This window comes from Populus alba, chromosome 16, assembly GCF_005239225.2.
Source record: "Populus alba chromosome 16, ASM523922v2, whole genome shotgun sequence".
NCBI classification, from domain to species: Eukaryota; Viridiplantae; Streptophyta; class Magnoliopsida; order Malpighiales; family Salicaceae; genus Populus; species Populus alba.
The window spans coordinates 4,098,253-4,118,566 of record NC_133299.1 but is presented as its reverse complement, the minus strand read 5'-3'; the positions used below and the strand labels follow the sequence as shown (position 1 = coordinate 4,118,566).

At 30.0% G+C, this 20,314-nt stretch overlaps 1 protein-coding gene across 3 annotated transcripts; it reads right to left on the bottom strand.

The window, feature by feature from the left end:
* Positions 1-16,158: 16,158 nt before the first annotated feature.
* On the bottom strand, positions 16,159-18,534 carry LOC118051479 (LOB domain-containing protein 25). Of its 3 annotated transcripts, none has more exons than XM_035062135.2 (3): positions 18,279-18,534; positions 17,675-17,888; positions 16,159-16,833 (listed from the first exon to the last, which is right to left on the bottom strand). In XM_035062135.2, exon 3 carries the CDS (start codon positions 16,823-16,825, stop codon positions 16,340-16,342), a length of 486 nt encoding a protein of 161 aa, XP_034918026.1. In that variant the 5' UTR covers positions 16,826-16,833; positions 17,675-17,888; positions 18,279-18,534; the 3' UTR covers positions 16,159-16,339. The 3 variants fall into 3 exon arrangements, with proteins under 3 accessions (XP_034918026.1, XP_034918035.1, XP_073261352.1); XM_035062144.2 differs by having other exon boundaries at positions 17,675-17,796; XM_073405251.1 differs by lacking the exon at positions 18,279-18,534 and having other exon boundaries at positions 17,675-18,016.
* Between the last annotated feature and the right edge of the window lie 1,780 nt (positions 18,535-20,314).

Genomic DNA, 20,314 nt, shown 5'->3' with positions numbered 1-20,314 from the left:
CCAAGGAACTTGGTATTTTTATTAGATATGAGGGATTTTAAAACACTATGCAACCTCACTATCTCTTTTTGAAAAGTAGCCTAGCAACACCGATTGCATATATAGTCTTCTTGCAAGGTATAAAATATGTCATCTTTGAATATCTATCCACAACAACAAAAATATAATATATACCTCTTTGAGTTCATGGAAAACCTAACATGAAATCCATTAAAATATCTTCCCAATTATGTTCAGGTATAGATATGGGCATGTATAAACCAGTGTTTTGAGATTGGTCCTTAATTGTTTGACAAGTAAAACAATGTTGGACAAATATGTTTGTATCACATTTAAGATGAGGCCAATATTATTTATCCTCCAAAGTTGACATTGTTTTGTTACTTCCTTCATGACCCTTTAATCTACTACTATGTAAGTCTTAAATCAATTTCTTATATAGGGACGTACGAGGGATATACAATTGATTACATTTCATTAAGTAACTATATTGTATATAAAAATCTTAACTAGCTCGACCATTAAAACACTTCTCCCATATCTTTTAAAAATCAGCATATTCATCGTACAACTTCTTCAGACATTCAAAAACCAAAATCTTATTGTAGAAAATGATTAGTAGGGAAACTCGCTTACTCCATATATCAACCACTTTGTTTTGAACTTTAGCCTTGTGCTTCATACTAAAATTAAACTTTTAAAGAAATGTATTAACTATCTTTTAACTATTCAATCCACCTGGCTATCATATCCGTACTAACTTTCTTTTGATTACTTCACAAACTTTAGAGTTTTATGATTTGAATATAAGATAAAATCTAAATATGATGGTATCCACTCCTCAAGTTAATTTCTAAAATGATTGTTTCACTACATAACTTATCTAGCATGCCATTTAATCATCAAATTGAAAACCTATATCCCAAATCAATTTTGTTGATGGCACAACTTTTAACATTACTACCACGACTACTACCATGACTACTATCATTACCACTATCACCACTACCATCACCACTACCACTATTATGATTACTACCACGATTACTATGACCACTACCATCACCACCACTTCTACCATCACCACCAACACCACTACCATTGTTACACCTTGGTGGACATCACGATGGGGGCCACTACCGCAATTGCATCAAATTCGATGTCATGACGGGGGTTAAAAATAGTATCATCGTGTAAAATTAAAGTCATCACCTAATAATTAAAGAAAACTAGGGATCCTAAAATATGCATTTCTTTTAAAGATTTAGGTAAGAGATTAATTATACTTAAATGAAGAACAACTTCACCATTACGACATCCTTTCTTATGAAAGGTTACCATTACTATGTGTTTTCTCTTAATTTTTTTTTTATTGCTATTAATTATCTTATTTTTTTTTTTTTAATTTATTTCTGAAAGATTTGATGTTGGTTTTTGACATGTCGTCTTGACTATTAAAATTCCACTTCGATCATAGAAATGAAAAAAAAAATCTAATTTCCTTTTTTTTGAAAAAGATTGAATACCGATCCTAAAAGAAAAGACTTATTGGAATAACCTAAATTAAACATGCATGTATTTTTTTTTTTTTAAATTTAACGCCCAATACCTTAGAATCCTTTTTTTTTTTTTAAATAGCTTGAAATCTGTTTTTGATCGGGTGAAACTACAAGTATAAGAAAATGTTGATAAAAAAAATAACCGAAAAAAACCATGAAAAAAAAACCGATTAAAATTTTGAAAAAAACAGACCGGTTCGGTTTGGTTTTATAAGCCTACAACTGAAAAAACCGAACCGAACCGAGAAAAAAAAAAAAAAACCGAAGCCAAACCGAAAAAAAACCTAGCCAAAACCGAAAAAACCGAAAAAAAACCGAGCCAAACCGGTTTGAACAAGTTTTTTTTCTAAAAAACCAAACCGAATCGAACTGAAACTAGCCGGTTCGAACCGATTTCGGTTTTTTTTTTTTAAATTTTGGTTTGGTTAAATTTTTTTGATAAAAACCAAACCGAACCGAATTTGATCACTCCTAATGTGTATGCATGTTATTTATTTTTATTTATTTCTTATTTTTTTGTCATAACTTATTTTTTACCCCTGTTTTCTAATGTATTTTCAAAAAATCTATAAAAAAATATATTTTGATATAATTTAGTTAATTTAAAGTTATTTTATGATTTTGATGTTTTTTATTCTTTATGTAATTTCTTATACTAAAACTAAAAAAAAAAAAAAAAAAAAGAAAAAAAAAATCAAGAAGTGAAGTAATGAATAATGAAGAAAATAGGGAACAAAAATGATGAAGGATCAAATAGTAAAGGGAAAATGATGCAAATGAAAAAAAATAAAAATAAATAGAGATTCAAGTAAAATGATAAAATTATAAAAATAGATCTTCATTCAAGAAGGAAATAATATAAATCTTTCAATATCTTTTTTTTTTCTTCTAGTTTTAACAAGAAACCCAACAACACCAATTAAAACTTACATAAAAAAAAGACATGAAAAATACATTAGAAAAACCCTACCTAAAAAACATAAAAAAGCCCTATATGAGAACCTTAAACAAAATAAAACGATGAAAAAAATAAAAAGATCAGAAAAGCAAAAAATAAAGATTAAATAAAAACCAAAATAACCCACCACACATTGATCAATAACACAAAATTCAACTAGCCATGTTCATTCTCCAACTAAAGCAAGCCTTTCCTCTCTCACCCCATCTCTTTAGATACAATTCAGACTACACCCAAGGATCCATTAGAAGTACTAGTTGGGCCAAATATAAGATCAAGGGCAAAAAAGCTCAAAGATGTATTCATTGGGCTTATTCAAAATATTTGAGCCAATGTAAATTTTAAGGAGGCTACAACTTCAACAAGTGATGATCAAACCTTAATCAATTTAATCTATGTATAAGAGGGGTTTTATCCATCTACTTAATGGGCTTAATTAATTTTGGCAACCATAGGATTATTTATTTTTATGTGTTTTATGGATTTCAGGCTATGAGAGAATTCTTTATTATGTATGGAAACATAGGTGGCTAAGGAAGAATTAATTGCAATAATTTTTCTTATTTGTTTTTGGACTTTAAGGGCACAACACAACATATGGTTTGGCCACGGGTTGTTTTTAGAGAAGGATTTCATTCAACAATTATTTCTTTTACTCTATCATATACGACACATAAAATTATTTTTTAGAATTATTATTTTTATTAATTTTTCATGTTTTGAGCCTTATTTGAGATACTTTGGGCTTTATTTTAATATGAGTTGATGTTAGCAAATTAGGCCAACTAGGATGTAGTTTTTTCAAAGTATAAATACGCTTTTAAGACTTTATATTTTTTTTAAAGTTGGATAATACATTGTTGCCATATATTTTGTATGTATGGTGAGAGGATTATCTTGTTTTGGTTTTTTTTTTTTGAACTACTTTAACTATCAAATAATTAATCAAGCTTCATGGTATCTTCCAAACTATTTGTTTGTGTTTTTTTTATAGACATTGGATGAGGATTTAATTTCTATATTCTTAGTTCCTCAGTACAAGTTATCATTGTTTCAATCTCAATTACAAGCCTGAATTTAATACCTTTCATTAATTCAAAACAATGATTATACCAGATCTATAGGTTGTATTTTTTCCTTTCAGAAATTCTATTATATTATGGTGTTCCAATAAGTGTCCATTATGAGAGACTCTCATTCTTTTTTAGATAATCTTGAAAATTTTAGTTGAAATATTTACCACCTCGACGATCTAATCAAAGTATCTTAATATTCTTTTCAATTTGAATTTCAACTTCATTTCTGAATTCTTTCAACCTTTCAAATGATTCAGACCTCAATTAAATACACATGACTATCTAATATGGCCATCAATGATGAAACATGTATATCCATTTGTGACATAAATCATTATTGGTCTACACACATATGTATAAATTAAGCCTAAATATTCATTAGATATTTCAGTCTTTCAATAAAATTTGTTTTGGTTATTTTACCTAATAAGAAACACTTTTCAAGTGTCATATGATTCATAATCAAAATGATTAAATATTTTTTTTTATGTAACTTAATGATTCTTGTTTCATTAATATAACCTAGTCTACAATGCCATAAATAATATGGATATTGATTATTTAATCTATTTTTCTTGCCATTTCAAGATCAGGTATATAAAAACCATTTGTATAAACAACAAATGCATATTACATATCATTATTATATAAGGAACAATATTTTTCCTTAATAATAAATCTAAATCCATTTAGAAATGGATACGATGTTTCTATAAAATGCTAGAAAAAAATAAAAATTATTAAGTTCTAGTATCATCCTACTTGACAAAGTTAATGCAATAACTTTTGCTTTATTACCAACTCGTAGGTCCACTTTATCTTTATTCAATCATAGACACACATGAAACAGAAGCTTCAATAAATTTTTTAGCCTTCATGGTTGCAAGATAGTCTTTGCATATTCCTTCTCTAGTGTTTTTCTTTGCCATAATAATAACAAATACCCTTGTCTTTCTTGATGCCCAAAGTAAGATTCTATGTTTAGACTACAAAACCAAGTTAATGCTTAACTCATGGTTTATGACAAAGCCAATTTGTCTTATTTTTTAAATAGCCGATCATCCTTAACACATGGGTATTCATTGAGGAACCCACTGTCATCTTATAGCGAAATAATTCTTTAGAGGTCTCATACCTTTTAATTTTACTAGTCACGACAAATAACTCTTTAAGATACATAATTATTATATGAGCATCTATATTCTTATGCTATATTTGAAGTTTAAGTGACATGCTGGCTAACATTACATATGTAGCCTACTTATTATCATCAATGTGACAATGATATTCAGTCCTAGCTTCATCAGTAAGGACGTGATAAATATAATTTTTAATAATATATAACTTTCTTTTTTGTTTGAGAACAATTCTCACATTTTAGTATCAATCCAAGATGTTTAGTTCAATTAATTTATTAGCATCAAATACACTACGTATGGATAAATTTATCCTTACTCATGGTAATCTACCAACCTATTGATGTAAGGATAATAAGTATTGGTTTCATACATAAACATTTACAACTAAATTTAGATAAGGTCTTTAATCATAATTTGATCTCCCACTATTTCCTGTAAATTAATAGCCCTCACTATTAATTTAAGAAATCTCGCTTAGATCTCCTAATAAGCTAAGATTCTATTTAATTTATATGACCTTAAGTAACTTAATAAATCAGAATAAAGTAAATTAGGTAGATAATATAGCTTATCAATCATATTTTTATGTGACAGTTAGGTGATAGTTAAGTGACAATTCTTTATCTAAACATATCATACATATATGTTTCGTCTAACTACTACCTCTAATCTTATATGATTACAAATAAGTCATCCAAATCATATAAGTTGGTTAAGTAGGACTTAATTTTATATCATTAAACATATTTGAATAACGGTAATTTTGAGTAGCGTAACAAGTTATCCATGAATAGAACTCTAGTTTTATGCATATCAAATCAAAATGAAATAAATCATGTTCTCAACATGTACCTAATATATTAATTGTAACATCCCCATTTTCAAAACCAACACATCAATCATAAAAAAAAAGAAACATGGTAATTTTTTTTACTTTATTTTTTTGTTGAACTCATACAAAGTTTATTGAAATAGAAATTTCGGCAGAGTGTCCCCTATACTAGGAGGTCCCAAGTTATCGATAAATCATTTGTACACATTCTGTATTCATTGTTCATACACATTCCAATCATTCCAAGTCTCAAACTGTAACACCCTAAACTTTTAAGATAAAATTTACATAATTATCAAGTTATAAAAATGAGAAGAATCCCAAGAAGTTTATTTATTTATTTATTTATTAAGAGATAACCATTAATTAACCATCTTAATTGTATTCATATATTAGCATAATGAAAATTCTAAATTTCAAATTACTAAAAGTTTTAACAAAATAGTACTACATAACTTTATACATGCAAATTAGAAGTATCGTTAAATACAACCTAAAAGAAAATTCTTCCATTTTCCTACTAACTTAAGTGATTTACAGAGGGAACATCCATGCATCAACTAAGGGTTACACTGCTGAGATGAACCTGGATAGTAATTTATATAAATATAATTAAATTAATTAAGATGATCTAGTATATTTTTCATTACACTAACTATTTGCTTTTTAATTCATCTATCATCAATTTCTATAATTTCCCACCTATCAACACACCAATCTTGTCTAATAATAACTAATTCTATTGATCACCCATTCACGGGGCACTAGTTCCAAACCAGAACACTAATCCAACCATCAGCCCAGTTAGAAGGCATCCGTTCCAAACTACGACACTAGTCCAATTATCAGCCCATTCATAGGGTACCAGTTCTTGGTCCAACCATCATTCAAACACTACATACAAATACTAAAATTTGAACTACATCTTATTAGGGACTAAGCTAAAGAATTAAAAGAGACTTTAAATTAGAGATCTAAGTGTCACACACCTACTGGAAATCTATGCTTTGCTAATCGTTCCCTACTCTCGTCTATTTCCCACAATCTTACTTATACCAATAGTTACACTAATTTAAATTTCAAGTCTTGACCACACATATACATGTATACATACTGCCTTTATAATTTAACATTTTGTAAAAAAAAAAAAAATTCCAAATAGAAGTGACTAATTTACAAGTTTTAGGTGGCTTAATATAATGGATTCCAAATACTGTTTAGTATTTTGAGTATAACTGAAGCTATAAAACTTGGTTTTATGCATGGTTTGTTTCTTTGGAACACTAAAACATGGGTCTACAACTTTCATGAAGATGAATATACCTAGTTTTTTCATTTACATGCCTAAATTCATAAATTTCAGAAATAAAAAAAAAATGTCCTGTTGATTCTTGGTTTTGACCTATCTTCGGTTTTCTTCCATGTTTAATGTTTTATCACTCCAATTTAAGCAAGGTTAATTTCATTTGAAAGGTAAGATCTATGTCTACAACTTTTATGAGGGAAAATATCTCAAATTCTATTATCTTAGGGTTCGAATCTTAGTAGAGAAATTGAGAGACAATCAGTTTAGTTTTGATTTTTAAGTTCAACAAGTATAAATTTGTTTCCCATGCATTTTTTCATCATTTTGAGCCACTATAAACACAAAATGCCTCTACCTATCATTATTTAACAAACTTCTTAAACCTATACTAATGTATTCTAAAATCTCAATTATTTATGAAAAACACAAACAAATTCAAGTGACTTAATAAGAGAGCTTGTTACCTTCTATTACAAAAAAAAAAAAAAAAAGTCAAGAGATTGAGAACAACCCCTTTTCTTCTTCCCCTTCCTTTCCTACTAGTAAATTCTCCAAGTTTTCTTCCTAAATCTTACATGAAGCACTCTTAGTTTACTTACTCTCACTTTTCTTTGGATTCAAAAAAGGAATTTACAAGGTTTCCTCTCAATTTTTCTTTTGTCCTCTTTCTTCCTCTTCTTGGCTGGCCCATTACTCTAGGAATTTATAGAGATTTCTTGTTATTTATAATTATGTCCTTTCCTTATTTGCATCTTGCCCCCTCATATTTACTTCTATTTTCACATTGACCCCACCATTCCTTTTACTAATCCATTAACCCCACTACTTCTCTTTCTCTTTACTAACTCCCTACTCCTTTATTATTGTTTTTAATTTCCCCCTCTCATTAAATAACTTCTCTTTTAATCCAATTAATTTATTCAATTTAATCATTTCTCCACATCCTTTGTATTTTATTTTATTTTACTAAATCAATATGAGATTATTTTATCCGAGGGTTTACATTCTCTCATGCTAAAAAAAATTTCATCCTCAAAATTAAAATTTTATACCTGAGTTTAGAAAAGTCCAAGGTACTTCCTCCTCATCTTTGCCTCCTTTTCTCATGTTTCTTCCTTAATTTGAGAACTCCTCCATAACACCTTGACCAAAGGAATTTTTTTTATTTTGAAGCTCCTTTTCAATGCGATCCAAAATCTTTACAGGTTTCACTTCTAAAGTCAAATCTTCTTCAATCTCTATAGGAACTTGTGGTAGCACTCGAGCTGGGTCTATCTTTGCTTTCTATAACATAGAAACATGAAACATATCATGGATCTTGGTCAAATGCGGGGGCAACGCCAACTAACACGCCAGATGTCCAATTCTCTTTACCACTTCTTAGGGCCCGATGTATCCTAGTGCTAACTTTCCCTTCATACCAAATCTTAACATGTGCTTCAATGGAAAAATCTTGAGTTGCATTAGAGAGAAATTAGATGAAAAAAGAATTTTATAACCCTGACAGAAAAATAGAGAAACGGCAAGACATGCATGCCCTATTTAATATTGCAACCATTCAACTATAAAAAAACACAATCACATTGGTCTTTAAATGTCCATAACTATCTATCATACATAATAACATTTTAATATGCATAAAAAAATATATTACATGCTTTAATTCTAATTATTGGCTTTATATGCAATTTTAAAATAGTATTTCTAACACTTAGAAATATTAAATCTAATCTAATTTTATAATTTCTCAAACTTAATAAAATTTTTTAATTGAAAAAATATTTTTCAAAATTCAATAAGAAAATTAATCATATTAAAATTCTTATTAACATCCTAAACTCTTTTAGGATTAATTAAATGAAATTCTCTAGCTTAAAAACTCTCTTTATTTAGAGAAATTTTTTCTAAAACATTTTAGTTAATAATTTAATTAAGTCCTAATCCAATTAGGATAACATAAAATTAAGAAAATTTTGAATTAAACACTTTAATTCAATCCTAAGCTAGTTAGAAAAATTAATTCTACAATTAATTTAATTTGTGTTTTAATTTTAAATTATAAAATAAATATTTTATATTTTATATGTAGATGGAAAAAATCATAATTCTACCATTAATCTACTTATTGTATTTTGGTATAAGGGTTTGGGGCAAATATGTCATCTTGTCCTAAAACCCTAAAAGATTGCTTTATGGGAAAAATCGTATTTCTACCCCTAATCTCTTCTTCTTCATGCTACTAGTAATGGGCTAGCAACTATTATAATTACTGCTAACAATGTGGGTTGTTCATGTTGGAGATTACCTCCAGCATTGATAGCAACGTTACTATGTTTTTTAGTGGTAACACAGGGCGGCATCCCTAGTTCTGCACCACCACTTGTAGTGTCATGGCTGTGGGTTTAGCTATAGTGTTTTATTGTTTCTCATCAACAACGAGCTTGCCATGGCCAGGCACACCGACAATGCTATTATGAAAAATATTTTTTTATAAATATATTTCAAGGTGGATTCTGGCCATATTTGACCTAAATAGCAATTGAATATGAAATACCATAATTATCTAATAATGAATTTTGAGTTTTTCAAAACATATATACACAGCAGAAATGTTAAATCTAAAAATTTCTATGAGTTTCGTGAACCTCTTAAATAGATCTAGAGTTATTTTGAGTTTATAACAAGATTACCTAAAGATTACATATTCTTTTAGCTTTAAATAATTGCTTTTAGGTTGAGTTATCACAAACTATAAGTCATCCAAGTTTTCAGCCTCTTACAGTAATTCACACGAACCATCAATGAAAAATCTTGTAAACTCTTTTAGAAGAGAGGGATTGCTATTCCTCTGAGAGCAAATTATTTTCATTTGTATTTTTTAGTTGTTCTATGTACTATAGTACTATATGTAAAGAAAATAAGAGGCATAACATACTATTTATAGAAAATCCTAAAAACCCTATAAATGAAAAAAAAAATATCAATTTGCCTCCTGAATAATATCACATATATTATTTCAAAATATTTTTTGAAAATTTATTCAATCAAGTTTCTACTTTATTTTTCTAGGTCTAGAATTATAATTCCATGTATAAGTTACATTATAGTCAATTTCTAAAACTTATTTACAATCAAGTTACACTTGATTAATTATCCTATTTTAATTTCTAACCAATAGTTTTTATGTCTGTACCCTATTAGGTTCCCTAATAAGTTGGTCTAAATATAAATCATAATCCTAAATAAAATAGGATTAAATAAATTAATTTATTATCAATTCAATAATTAATGTATTTATATTTGAAGATAAGTACAATGTTTAATATTATGTTATAATCATGTTTATTGGGATGATACGATCCTGACTATATAAAAAGATCCATTAAAAGTTCTAGTTGAGTCAATTACAAGATCAATGCCAAAAAAGTTTTAAGATGTAATCATTGGACTTATTCAAAGTATTTGAACCAAGAAAAATTTCAAAGAAAATACAACTTCAACCAGCGATATTGATCAAACCTTGATCAATTTAATCTTTATATAAAAGGGGCCTTAGTCATCTACTTTATGGCTTTAATTAATTTTAGCAACCATAGGCTTTTTTATTTCCATGTGTTTTATGGATTCCATGCCATGAGAGAGCTACTTATTATGTATGGAAACATAGGTGGCTAAAGAAAAATTAATTACAATGGTTTTTATTATTATTTTTTTAGATGCTAAGGGGCAACACAACATATATTTTGGCCAAGGGTTCTTTTCAAGGAATGATTTCATTCAATAATTATTTCTTTTACTCTATCATATATGACACATTAGCATTATTTTTTAGAATTATTATTTTATTATTTTTCATGTTTTGGGTTTTATTTGAGATACTTTAGGTTTTATTTTAATATGAGTTGATGTTAGCCTAGGTCAATTAAGATGTAGTTTTTTCAAAGCATAAATACGCTTGTAAGACATTATATTTTTTTAGAAGTTGGATAATACATTATTGATGTATATTTTATGTGTATTGTGAGAGAATTCTCTTGTTTTATTTTTTCATTTAATTACTTTAACTTATCAAAGAATTAAACAACTTTATTATATTTTCTATATTACTCATTTGCATCTCTTTATAGTTATTGGATGAAGGTTCAATTTCTATATTCTTGGTGCCTCTATACAGATTATCATGGTATCAATCTCAATTACAAGCTTACATTTAATACATTTCGTTAATTCAAAACAATTATTATACATATTCATTTTAATTATTAATTCAAAACAATTATTAATTCAAAACAATTATTATACATTTGTTGGCTCATTAATTACACATATTCATTTTATCAAGCATTAGGCCAATTCTAGCTCACTAAGAACCCATATTCAATCCAAACACTCCTTTAGTCATTTAGCTTCACTAATGTTAGTCATTCAATTTAACTAATATATGGTGTGCACATTCATTCAACTTGTCCTGCATTGGATCCCATATTCTCAATCTTCCCCATACCCATTCACATTTACTTAACACTACACATAACAATTTTTAAGGATCACAATCATTCATAATACACAATTCATACAATAACACAAAATTCAACACAAAATTTATAAGGCAGCCCATTGTTATGGCCAACAAATTTAACAGAGGAAGGATGGGGTTTTTTTTTTTTTAAATACGATAATGCCACTAATTTTATACGCTATATAATATTTTCATCAAAACTCTAATTACTATTGTTTTTTTATACAAATTCTTATTTGTTTTTGCCTGGGATTTTAACTAATTTACCAGGGAATTTTATCTCTAGTCATAAAAATCTTTCCTTAATTAATTGTTTTTCAGTTGAGAATTTCCATATGGTTTACAATTCTTAAGCCCAAATTCAAAACCATTGGCTTAGACTTTCAACAAAACATGTTGTTTTCGGCAATACAAAGCACAACCAATACTTTTTCATTTTTCTAATAAACAATATTGTAATTTATCTTAGGTAATTCTTATATAAAATCTCTAAAAACTAGTTATGATTTTTAGCTTAACATAAAACTAAATTATAATTTTTTATTTATTTTTACCTTTATCATTACCGAGATTTTTCATGCAACATTTTTGGTGTTATATCTTTCTAAAATTTTATTTCAATAAATATAATGAATTAAGATCTGATAAACTAAAATGGTTAAATTCGAAATCAATGTGCTGGAGAATTAAACTTGGATCATCCCGTCACGAGGGGACATTTGAGGAGTGGGAAGATGTATAACCCACGTGGATCAAACTCACTAATTCCTACATCTACCTTAGGATCTGTTCACTAAACATGTGGTAAGGTCCACTGGGCTTGAGGCACGTCGAATCAATCAGTCAATCAATCGACATAGATTGCAACAGAAGCTGTCTTCGGTCGTGGAGTTTCTGGCTGGGTCAGTTGATATATAGTTTTGGGCGGTTGAGGGTGGTAGCCCATGAAGTCCCCAAGAGAACGATGGATGTGACCCATTCTTGATCAAAGAGAGGCGAATAAACTCAACTAGACTAGACCAGGTCCCAGATTGCAACCCTCTTTTAACTCCCACACCTTTGATTCCTCTCCCCTTTTGTCTCCTCTGCTGCTCGTGCGCGTGCCTTGTTATGTCTTCAATTTCATCAAAAGGAGGCATGCTCATACTAGGAGTCGCCCTATTCTTTTCATGTCATCGACCGACCTACCTATGCCCCCTTTTCACTCATGAAAAATGGTTGATGGTGTGACTCTTTCTCTCTCAGAAATTATATGTCTATATTTTACTCCAGATTCTACATGTTAATGCTTTTTCAGTACAAAAAAGCATTGTGATAACACCTTGAAAAGGACACGCCAACCCCCACTTAATCACAAAAATGCTTAAGGAAAAGCAATTGTAATTAGCTTTGGAAAGAAATTAAGAAGCTAATTAACACAACGCAACTCATCTCTCTGGACTTCTCTCTGAATGCATGGCACTTGACCGGTGGTGGAAACCAGGCGTTTTCGGTATCGTGTCATCGTGAAACTGTAAACTTCCTGGGGTTTAGATGAGAGGCACAAAACTACATCTACAATATGATTTTCTTCCTTTTTAGGAAAAAAAAATAAAATATATGAAGTGATCATGAATCAAAGGAAATTAAGCTTCAATTATATGGACGAAGTCCTTGCATGGTTAATCTCTCCCATTCCCAATTAGACAACAAAGATTTGGACACCTTTTAATTTCTCACCTGTCCCCTCTAATTTGATCCTCTAGCGCCTTTACTATAGGAAAGTGGACTTAATATTTCCCTTCACCTATGCCCGGCGAATTGAAGAGGTGGAGCAGTCTGGCTCATCATCACTAGCAAAAATGTAACCAGCAGACTAGATGGGGATAAAAAATCATCATGGAAATTGAAGGAGCTAAGCTATTGTACAGCATGCGTTCCTGTTCCTGCAGAGGAGTTGCCACTGCGTTTTGTGGAACGATCATGGAGGTCATTACAGGGATGATAATTAAGTAATGTGAAAGATACATTAAATGTTAAAAATCCAACCAAGATCCTCATGCAATTTTTTCTTCTGTGGATGCACGTACCCTCACATGGGAAAACAATCCTTCTTGTGCTTTCTATTAGACTAGGCACCTGTACGACACACTGTTACAGAAAATGACATTACATATTGGCTATAGTAGGAGTAAGATGACACCAAAAATCACAAGCAGAGAGAAGTCAACAAATTTACAGTGTCAACTTTTTACGATATCTGTCTCTGGCTTGGAAAGAAAAGCTGAATTTAGTCAAGTTGGTGCAAAGCTTGAAGATTGATGTCCAAAAAAGCCTTAAAAGAAGCACATGTCCATTTTCATTTTTCACTTGTTCACACTTAGGAATTAGGCCGGTTAAAGAAGGGAAACACCTCCTGGTCTTTTAATTATGGCTAATCGGTGCTGACATTATTTCACAACTTGCAATATTTCAATCACAATTCAACTCCGAACCCTTAATTTCTTCATTTCAGTACCAAAACTATTTGGACAAGTCAATGTAACCCTTCCGTGACCAGGATTCCATCTTGATTCAACTATAAAATGGGGAGGGGGAAGCCATAAAAAGACGTCAAAAAGAGCTTGTTTTCTTGGAGAGTGGTTCTTGTTTTTATTTTTTTATTATAATTCTTAAATGTGGATCTTGAAATTTAAGGCGGGGTATATTTTGTCTTCTTCTTGATTTTGGAGACGAGAAGATGATCATATATATTTGGATTTTTCTATCATGTCCTCTAAGGGCACATGCTCGTTGCTATAAAGCTATATTGAATTATGGACGAGGATACAAATAAACCTATTTAATCATACAAGGAAAACTTTCCAGTTATATCAATCAAACATGTGCCTTTAATTGTTTTACTGTGGGAAAAATATCATTTCAGTGGCTCTTGGAATCATGGACAGGCTGTTGTTATCAGCCAGGAGTTGAAGTCAAGAGTTAGCTCATGAGCCTAGCTTTGATTTTAATGTTAGCCTCGAGCATCTCCTCCTGAATTAAAGCAATATATTTCCCTTGTAAATTAAAGCTGCTCGAAACTGGAGCAAGTTTAGCAGAAGCAAAATAGAAGGCTATCGTTAATCTTCCAAGAAATTATGTTGTCTGCAAAACATGAAGATGGCGCATTAAATTAGTCAAGAGGTTCAAGAAGTGGGCACCTAGCTAATAGTTATACCGTGTGATGTCCTTCTCTCTTAAGATGCAAATGATTGCCTGTTAAAAAAAATATGGAGTATCAGAAAACTAAGAAATTTTATAAGCAGCCGGTGGTTGTGAAGGCTCAGCTAGCTTTGGTGGTCATATAAACTATACATGTGTGCTCACAAAAGTGAACTCTAATTATATGATCTTATGGAAGGAATATTATTTTATACTCCCATGAAAGAATATACGAGAAACATATACATAAGGTTGCAATAATTGGTAGACCAGAGCAAGTAAATTCTTGATATCTAGAACACAATGTTTTTATATATTTTGTATATTGGTTTTTGAGAGATTAGAAGGGTGTAGGATTAAGATTGTTAAAATTGCAAGTTGACTTACTAGTCAATATATACTTAAACATATGTTTATCGTGCAAAATCACGTAAGAATAAAAAATGATAAAATCAAACTGAAATCATGTTAAATTATGTAAAATCATGATTGTCCTACTGATTTTATGATTTTACAGTAACTTTACATTTTCAATTCTTATCTTTATCATCACATACTCTTGTGTTTACTCATTAACGCATGATTGTTTGAAGCACTTGTATCTAAATATTCTTTCTTTAATCAATAATGCAAGGATGAAAGAAACATAATATTGCTTAAATATTTTCTAACAAATAAAAAAGTATTTATTATCATATAGAACTTTGAAAATTTTTAATCTATAGGGATATTCTTACGGACAAGAGTGACATACCATATTTTAAAATCTGATTCACCATGTGTTTATGCTTAAATACCATAGTTTTTTAAATAAGCTTACAACATTATGATTTCTATACAGAAAATCCTATAACTTTTTTAAAATAAATCTAACAAGGAATCAGACTTCAAGATTATAGAAAAAAGTCTTACTTTGAATTGTTTAATTCATTCGTTTTAGTTCATATAAAGCCTACAATTCCTTATTGATCCACTTTTTGAGATTTATGGTGAGTAACAACAATATTTGAAACTTATAAAAGTATAATAATATTAAAAAAAGCGCAACAATATATAAAAATGATGTATTATTCATCAAGGCAAAAGACATTATATAAGCTAAAACACTATAAATGATCATGCATTTGGAGAGAGCATTGGAACTGGTGTTAGCCAATAAAGAAGCATAGTTATAAAAAAAGTTGTTTTCAGTGTTTTTCTTAAGACAGAGAGGTCTTACTAACTACTTTCAATCTTTTCTTTTGAATCTTACATGGTAGGTTTTTATCATACAAACACAAGTGCATTACATCTTTATTGATGAAATTACTTATTATTTGTATGAACCATGTATGGAAAAAAAACCTACCTATGATTTTACAATCTTAAATCTATTTATATTGTATTTCTCATCTTATGTTAAAAAAACATTTTGTACAACTTACATGATTGATAGCCTTCCTGTTTTAAATATCATCTCACTCCTTTAATTAGTGTTTGAACTTGAGATCTCTGTATAAAACTCTGAAAGTTTTAACCGTTGGGATGGGTTTGGTGTCTCTTTTAAAGCACAATGACCTTATTCCAGAGCTTTACTCGAGAAAATGATCCAAAAGTAAAGTACAGTCTCACATGTTATATATTTATATATAGAAAGATCTCTCTACAAGGTAACAAATCATACTTCACCATGATAATGCATGAGTCATGTGCATAAGAAACCCTAAAAAGGTATTCTCCATGCTAATAACATAGCACATATAATCCCGATTTTATACAGGCTTGGAGAGCTTAAGTGCTACCATCTCCTCTCTCACCACAAGTGTCATTATTCCATGGAGAAGGATAATATATACCAGAACTTTGATCATAAGAAACCCCTCCATGCCCCATTCTTCTTCCAAATTGGGGGTTTGCTGCTGGCATTTCATTGCAGGCATATCGGATCAAATCAGCATTTGTAGCATCCAATTCCTTTTGGAGTCTAATAACTTGCCTCTGGAGGACTGAAATAGCTCCAACACAGCCATAGACTGGATCTTTCATCCGTGCCTCAGCTTCGTAGGCAAGAGAGTTGACAGCATCTTCTCTCTGATGAGGAAGAACCTCATTGAGGAGCTTACTGACATTGCTTGCACCGAATATCTTGTGAACATTGGCAAACTTCTGAGGCTCTTCGGGTGGGAAGTATGGTGCAAAGATGCAATCTGGCATGCATTTTCTCCGTAGGAACTTGCAAGCAGCACAAGGAGAATTGGAATAGCTCGAGGAAGCCATCTATTATGCTGCAAAAAATTAATTGAACACCTTAATCCATCAGACATGTTCTTATTGATGCACAACCTCTTAAGATTTGGAATTTACAATATGAAAAACTTAAAATAGTTATTTTACATTATTTTTTTGATAATCTGAAGACCAAGGGTGATTGATGTGGGCAGAACCTTTGTTATTTATATTATACAGAGACTTGTTTGGAGCACATGCATATGCGTCTGACCAGTTTAGCAGCACAAGTGTTTTTCATGACAGCAGTTTTCCTCCCTAGTTATGCATCTCCTTTTCAAACTTTTACTTTTACGGCCTGAAAAGCAGTCTTTCTTGAATCTGATACTACTGTGTGAATATTTCATCTCCAAAATTTACTTAAAAACTCCCTATAGTAAAAAAATAAAATAAAATGAAATAAATAAAAGATAAATAAATAGTCAAAACAGAATACATCAGGGTACAGGGATAGTTTCCTGTGTGGGGATTCTTTGAACCTTTAGTCAATAGCTCCATGGCTGCAACATGACACAGCCCCCACGCCCCCTCCTCCCCATTTTCTCTCTCCAAATTTTAATTCATACACCTACTGCAATGTAGACAGATCCTTTTTTTTGAAGTTGTCATCAGTGGGATCTCTCATATGGTGCAATCTTATAGCCTTCATCATATGTATATATTCTTCCTTAAAGGTGTTGAGGCATTTGTTTACAGGTATTCTACCGATTGAATCGAATCACAAGTACATAAACCATCAATCTCTTCTTCTATAACATAACATTAATTGAGCAGAGTGCTTTAAGATGAAGAATATAAGCAAAAATGAAAAGATCTTGTAGCTGGGCTGCCTGTACTTACCTTTTTTTTACTAGGTTTCTTTTATCAGGTAAAAAGGAATACTACCTCTTTACCCCTCTCGTGTAGGCTCTTTCAAGATCCAGAGACTTTGATTTTGCAAATGAAAAAGACTATCCAGTCAGCTGTTGAAAGATGAGAAACATGGTAAGATTAATTTATTGACAGATGTGAGAGTTCAAAGGGGAAACCCTAGTTGCAGGACGGTGAGAGAAACCTGCAAATACAGTGACGAAAAGCAAGGAAGATTAAAGAAAAGGGGAGGCAAAGAGCATTTAGTGAAGAGGAACGGAAAGCAAAAGAGAAGTGCAATAAATGGGCAGCAAGAAAAAGGATGACTTTGACACTGCTCTTATAATAATATCAAACACTGTTCAAGAACTTGGCCAATCAATTATCTTAAAAAAGAAAAAAAAAACAAAAAAAAGCAAAAACCTTCAACTCCAAATCAAACTGAAAATACATAAATAACTAATGAAATAATTTTCTTGGCCAATATTTTGCATTACAAGGAGAAGATCTGACACAATCACAAGATTCAACTAACTTATGATTTAAGGGGTCAACTTTGTTCGATCCTTGATCCCAGACACCTTTGAAGGCATACCTCATAATGGGCAATCTCATTGCAGAGCTGGAGTGCTGTTTATGGCCCTATTTTGGCTTTATTCTTGTGGCTTATTCGTATATGCAGCCAATCTGGAACTGAACAGTGAGTTTCTTCATAATTGAAAAGGATAAAAAAAATATCATACTCTTTTAAAAATTAATTTCAAGAAGAAACAAAAAATAAAGTGCAATAATACAGCATCACCAAATTTCTCATTACATGTAAAGGAGATATTTAGGCAAATAAAATAAAAAGGTAAAGAAGAGATAAAGGAGTTGTCACTATTTTAAAGGCAACAATACTTCAGGTTGCTCTAGTGTGGATTATAAGATAAGTGGCCGGTTATATCAAGGAAACATAAAAATCACCCACCCTAAAAGTATCTCACATAAGATAAACTATTTCAGTTTGTTAAACCTAGATAGCGTATGGTTACCATTTTAGAAAAAAAAAAAAAAAAAAACAAACAAACAAAGACAATTGGGACATAGCTAATATTTTTATGTTTTTTTTTAAAATAAAATTTTACTTCAAAATCATTTCAGAAATAAATTTATTTTTATATCACCATCCATGTCTCTTCAACCAAACACATTTTTATTCTTTTTATCATGCAATACTAACAAAAATAAAATAAAATTAAAGAACTATTCTAAGAGTCACCTTTATGTTAAGTTATCCAACCTAGTATTTGTGCATTTTTTAAGTAAAAAACTAAACAATCTAAGAAATAAAGTGATTTTGGATTCATATCTTAATAAAATGCTCAATTCCTCACCTTTTTCTTATCAATTATGGACCTTGGACCCAAAATATTAAGAGCAATTAGATTGGATATATACACATTCTAATTTCTTAATACAAAATAAGCTCGAAGAACACTACTCACTCAATGAACCTATAAAGAATTGAATGACTACTTAAAAGAAAGAATAAGAGAGAAGGCACATTTTTCAAGGTTGATATAATCAATGTGCTTAGTAACACTTAAACACATTGAAAATCAAAAATAGAAATGAGGTGTCAAGCAACTATATAATTCTTTACGCATTGAATTAAGAATAAATAATAGAATAATATTTATAAATTTATCAAATGTTAAAATATTAATAAATAATAAAAATAAACAAATCACCTTATAAGTAACATAACTAACCAAACTATAACTAGATGGAAAACAAAGAAGCAATTCAAAAGGGTATTGTCAGTGGCATCCTTGAACATGCAAATTCAAATGCACAAATCATAAAACAAGAGTTAAAATATTAATTAGAATAAAATAAATTAATGCATTACCTATTTATATATTCATAACATAATTTTCAAGGGACATAATTACCAAAGAAGCAAATGAACAAGAGATAACATAACCGAAGGGTCATAATATTAAGGGATGTAATAGCCTAAGAACATTTTATGAATAAATAAATAAATTATATTTTTGAGAATATGATGACCTCAAGACTGGATTCAAGCAAAGTCAGTTTCAAATCACTTATTAAGTTAGGTTCACTATCAAACAAATACACATTTAACCAATTATCATTTATTAGTACTTAAAAGTGCATTTTTATCAAGGTTTTATATCATCATTTTGCACTTGAAGTATCAATAACTCCTTAACTAAAGCATGTTTTATAATAATATATCTAATAATATAAGATACCTTTAATTTATGGTAAATGTTCATCTTAAATGCATGTCTATCACATAAATGAAAGGATTGATTGATGAGTTTAAGTATTAAAATTGAAAGGACAAAGAGAGGGTCAAACTTAGAAAATAGATGCTAGTTCAGTTCAAACTGGAATACCATTCAGTTATTGGATCATAACTAGAGTTGTAGAACTTGGATTTAGATCTATTCTATAAGGATGGAAAGCTAAGATATAGGCCTAAAACTTTCATGAAGAGTCCAAGATTCAAAAAGGCTATTTTCAAGTTCAAATTGTAGCAACAACGGAAAAGTATAAATTTATCCTACAGCCCAAATATTGTTCAGTGTTCAACCTATATCTCGAGTTCTAGAAATC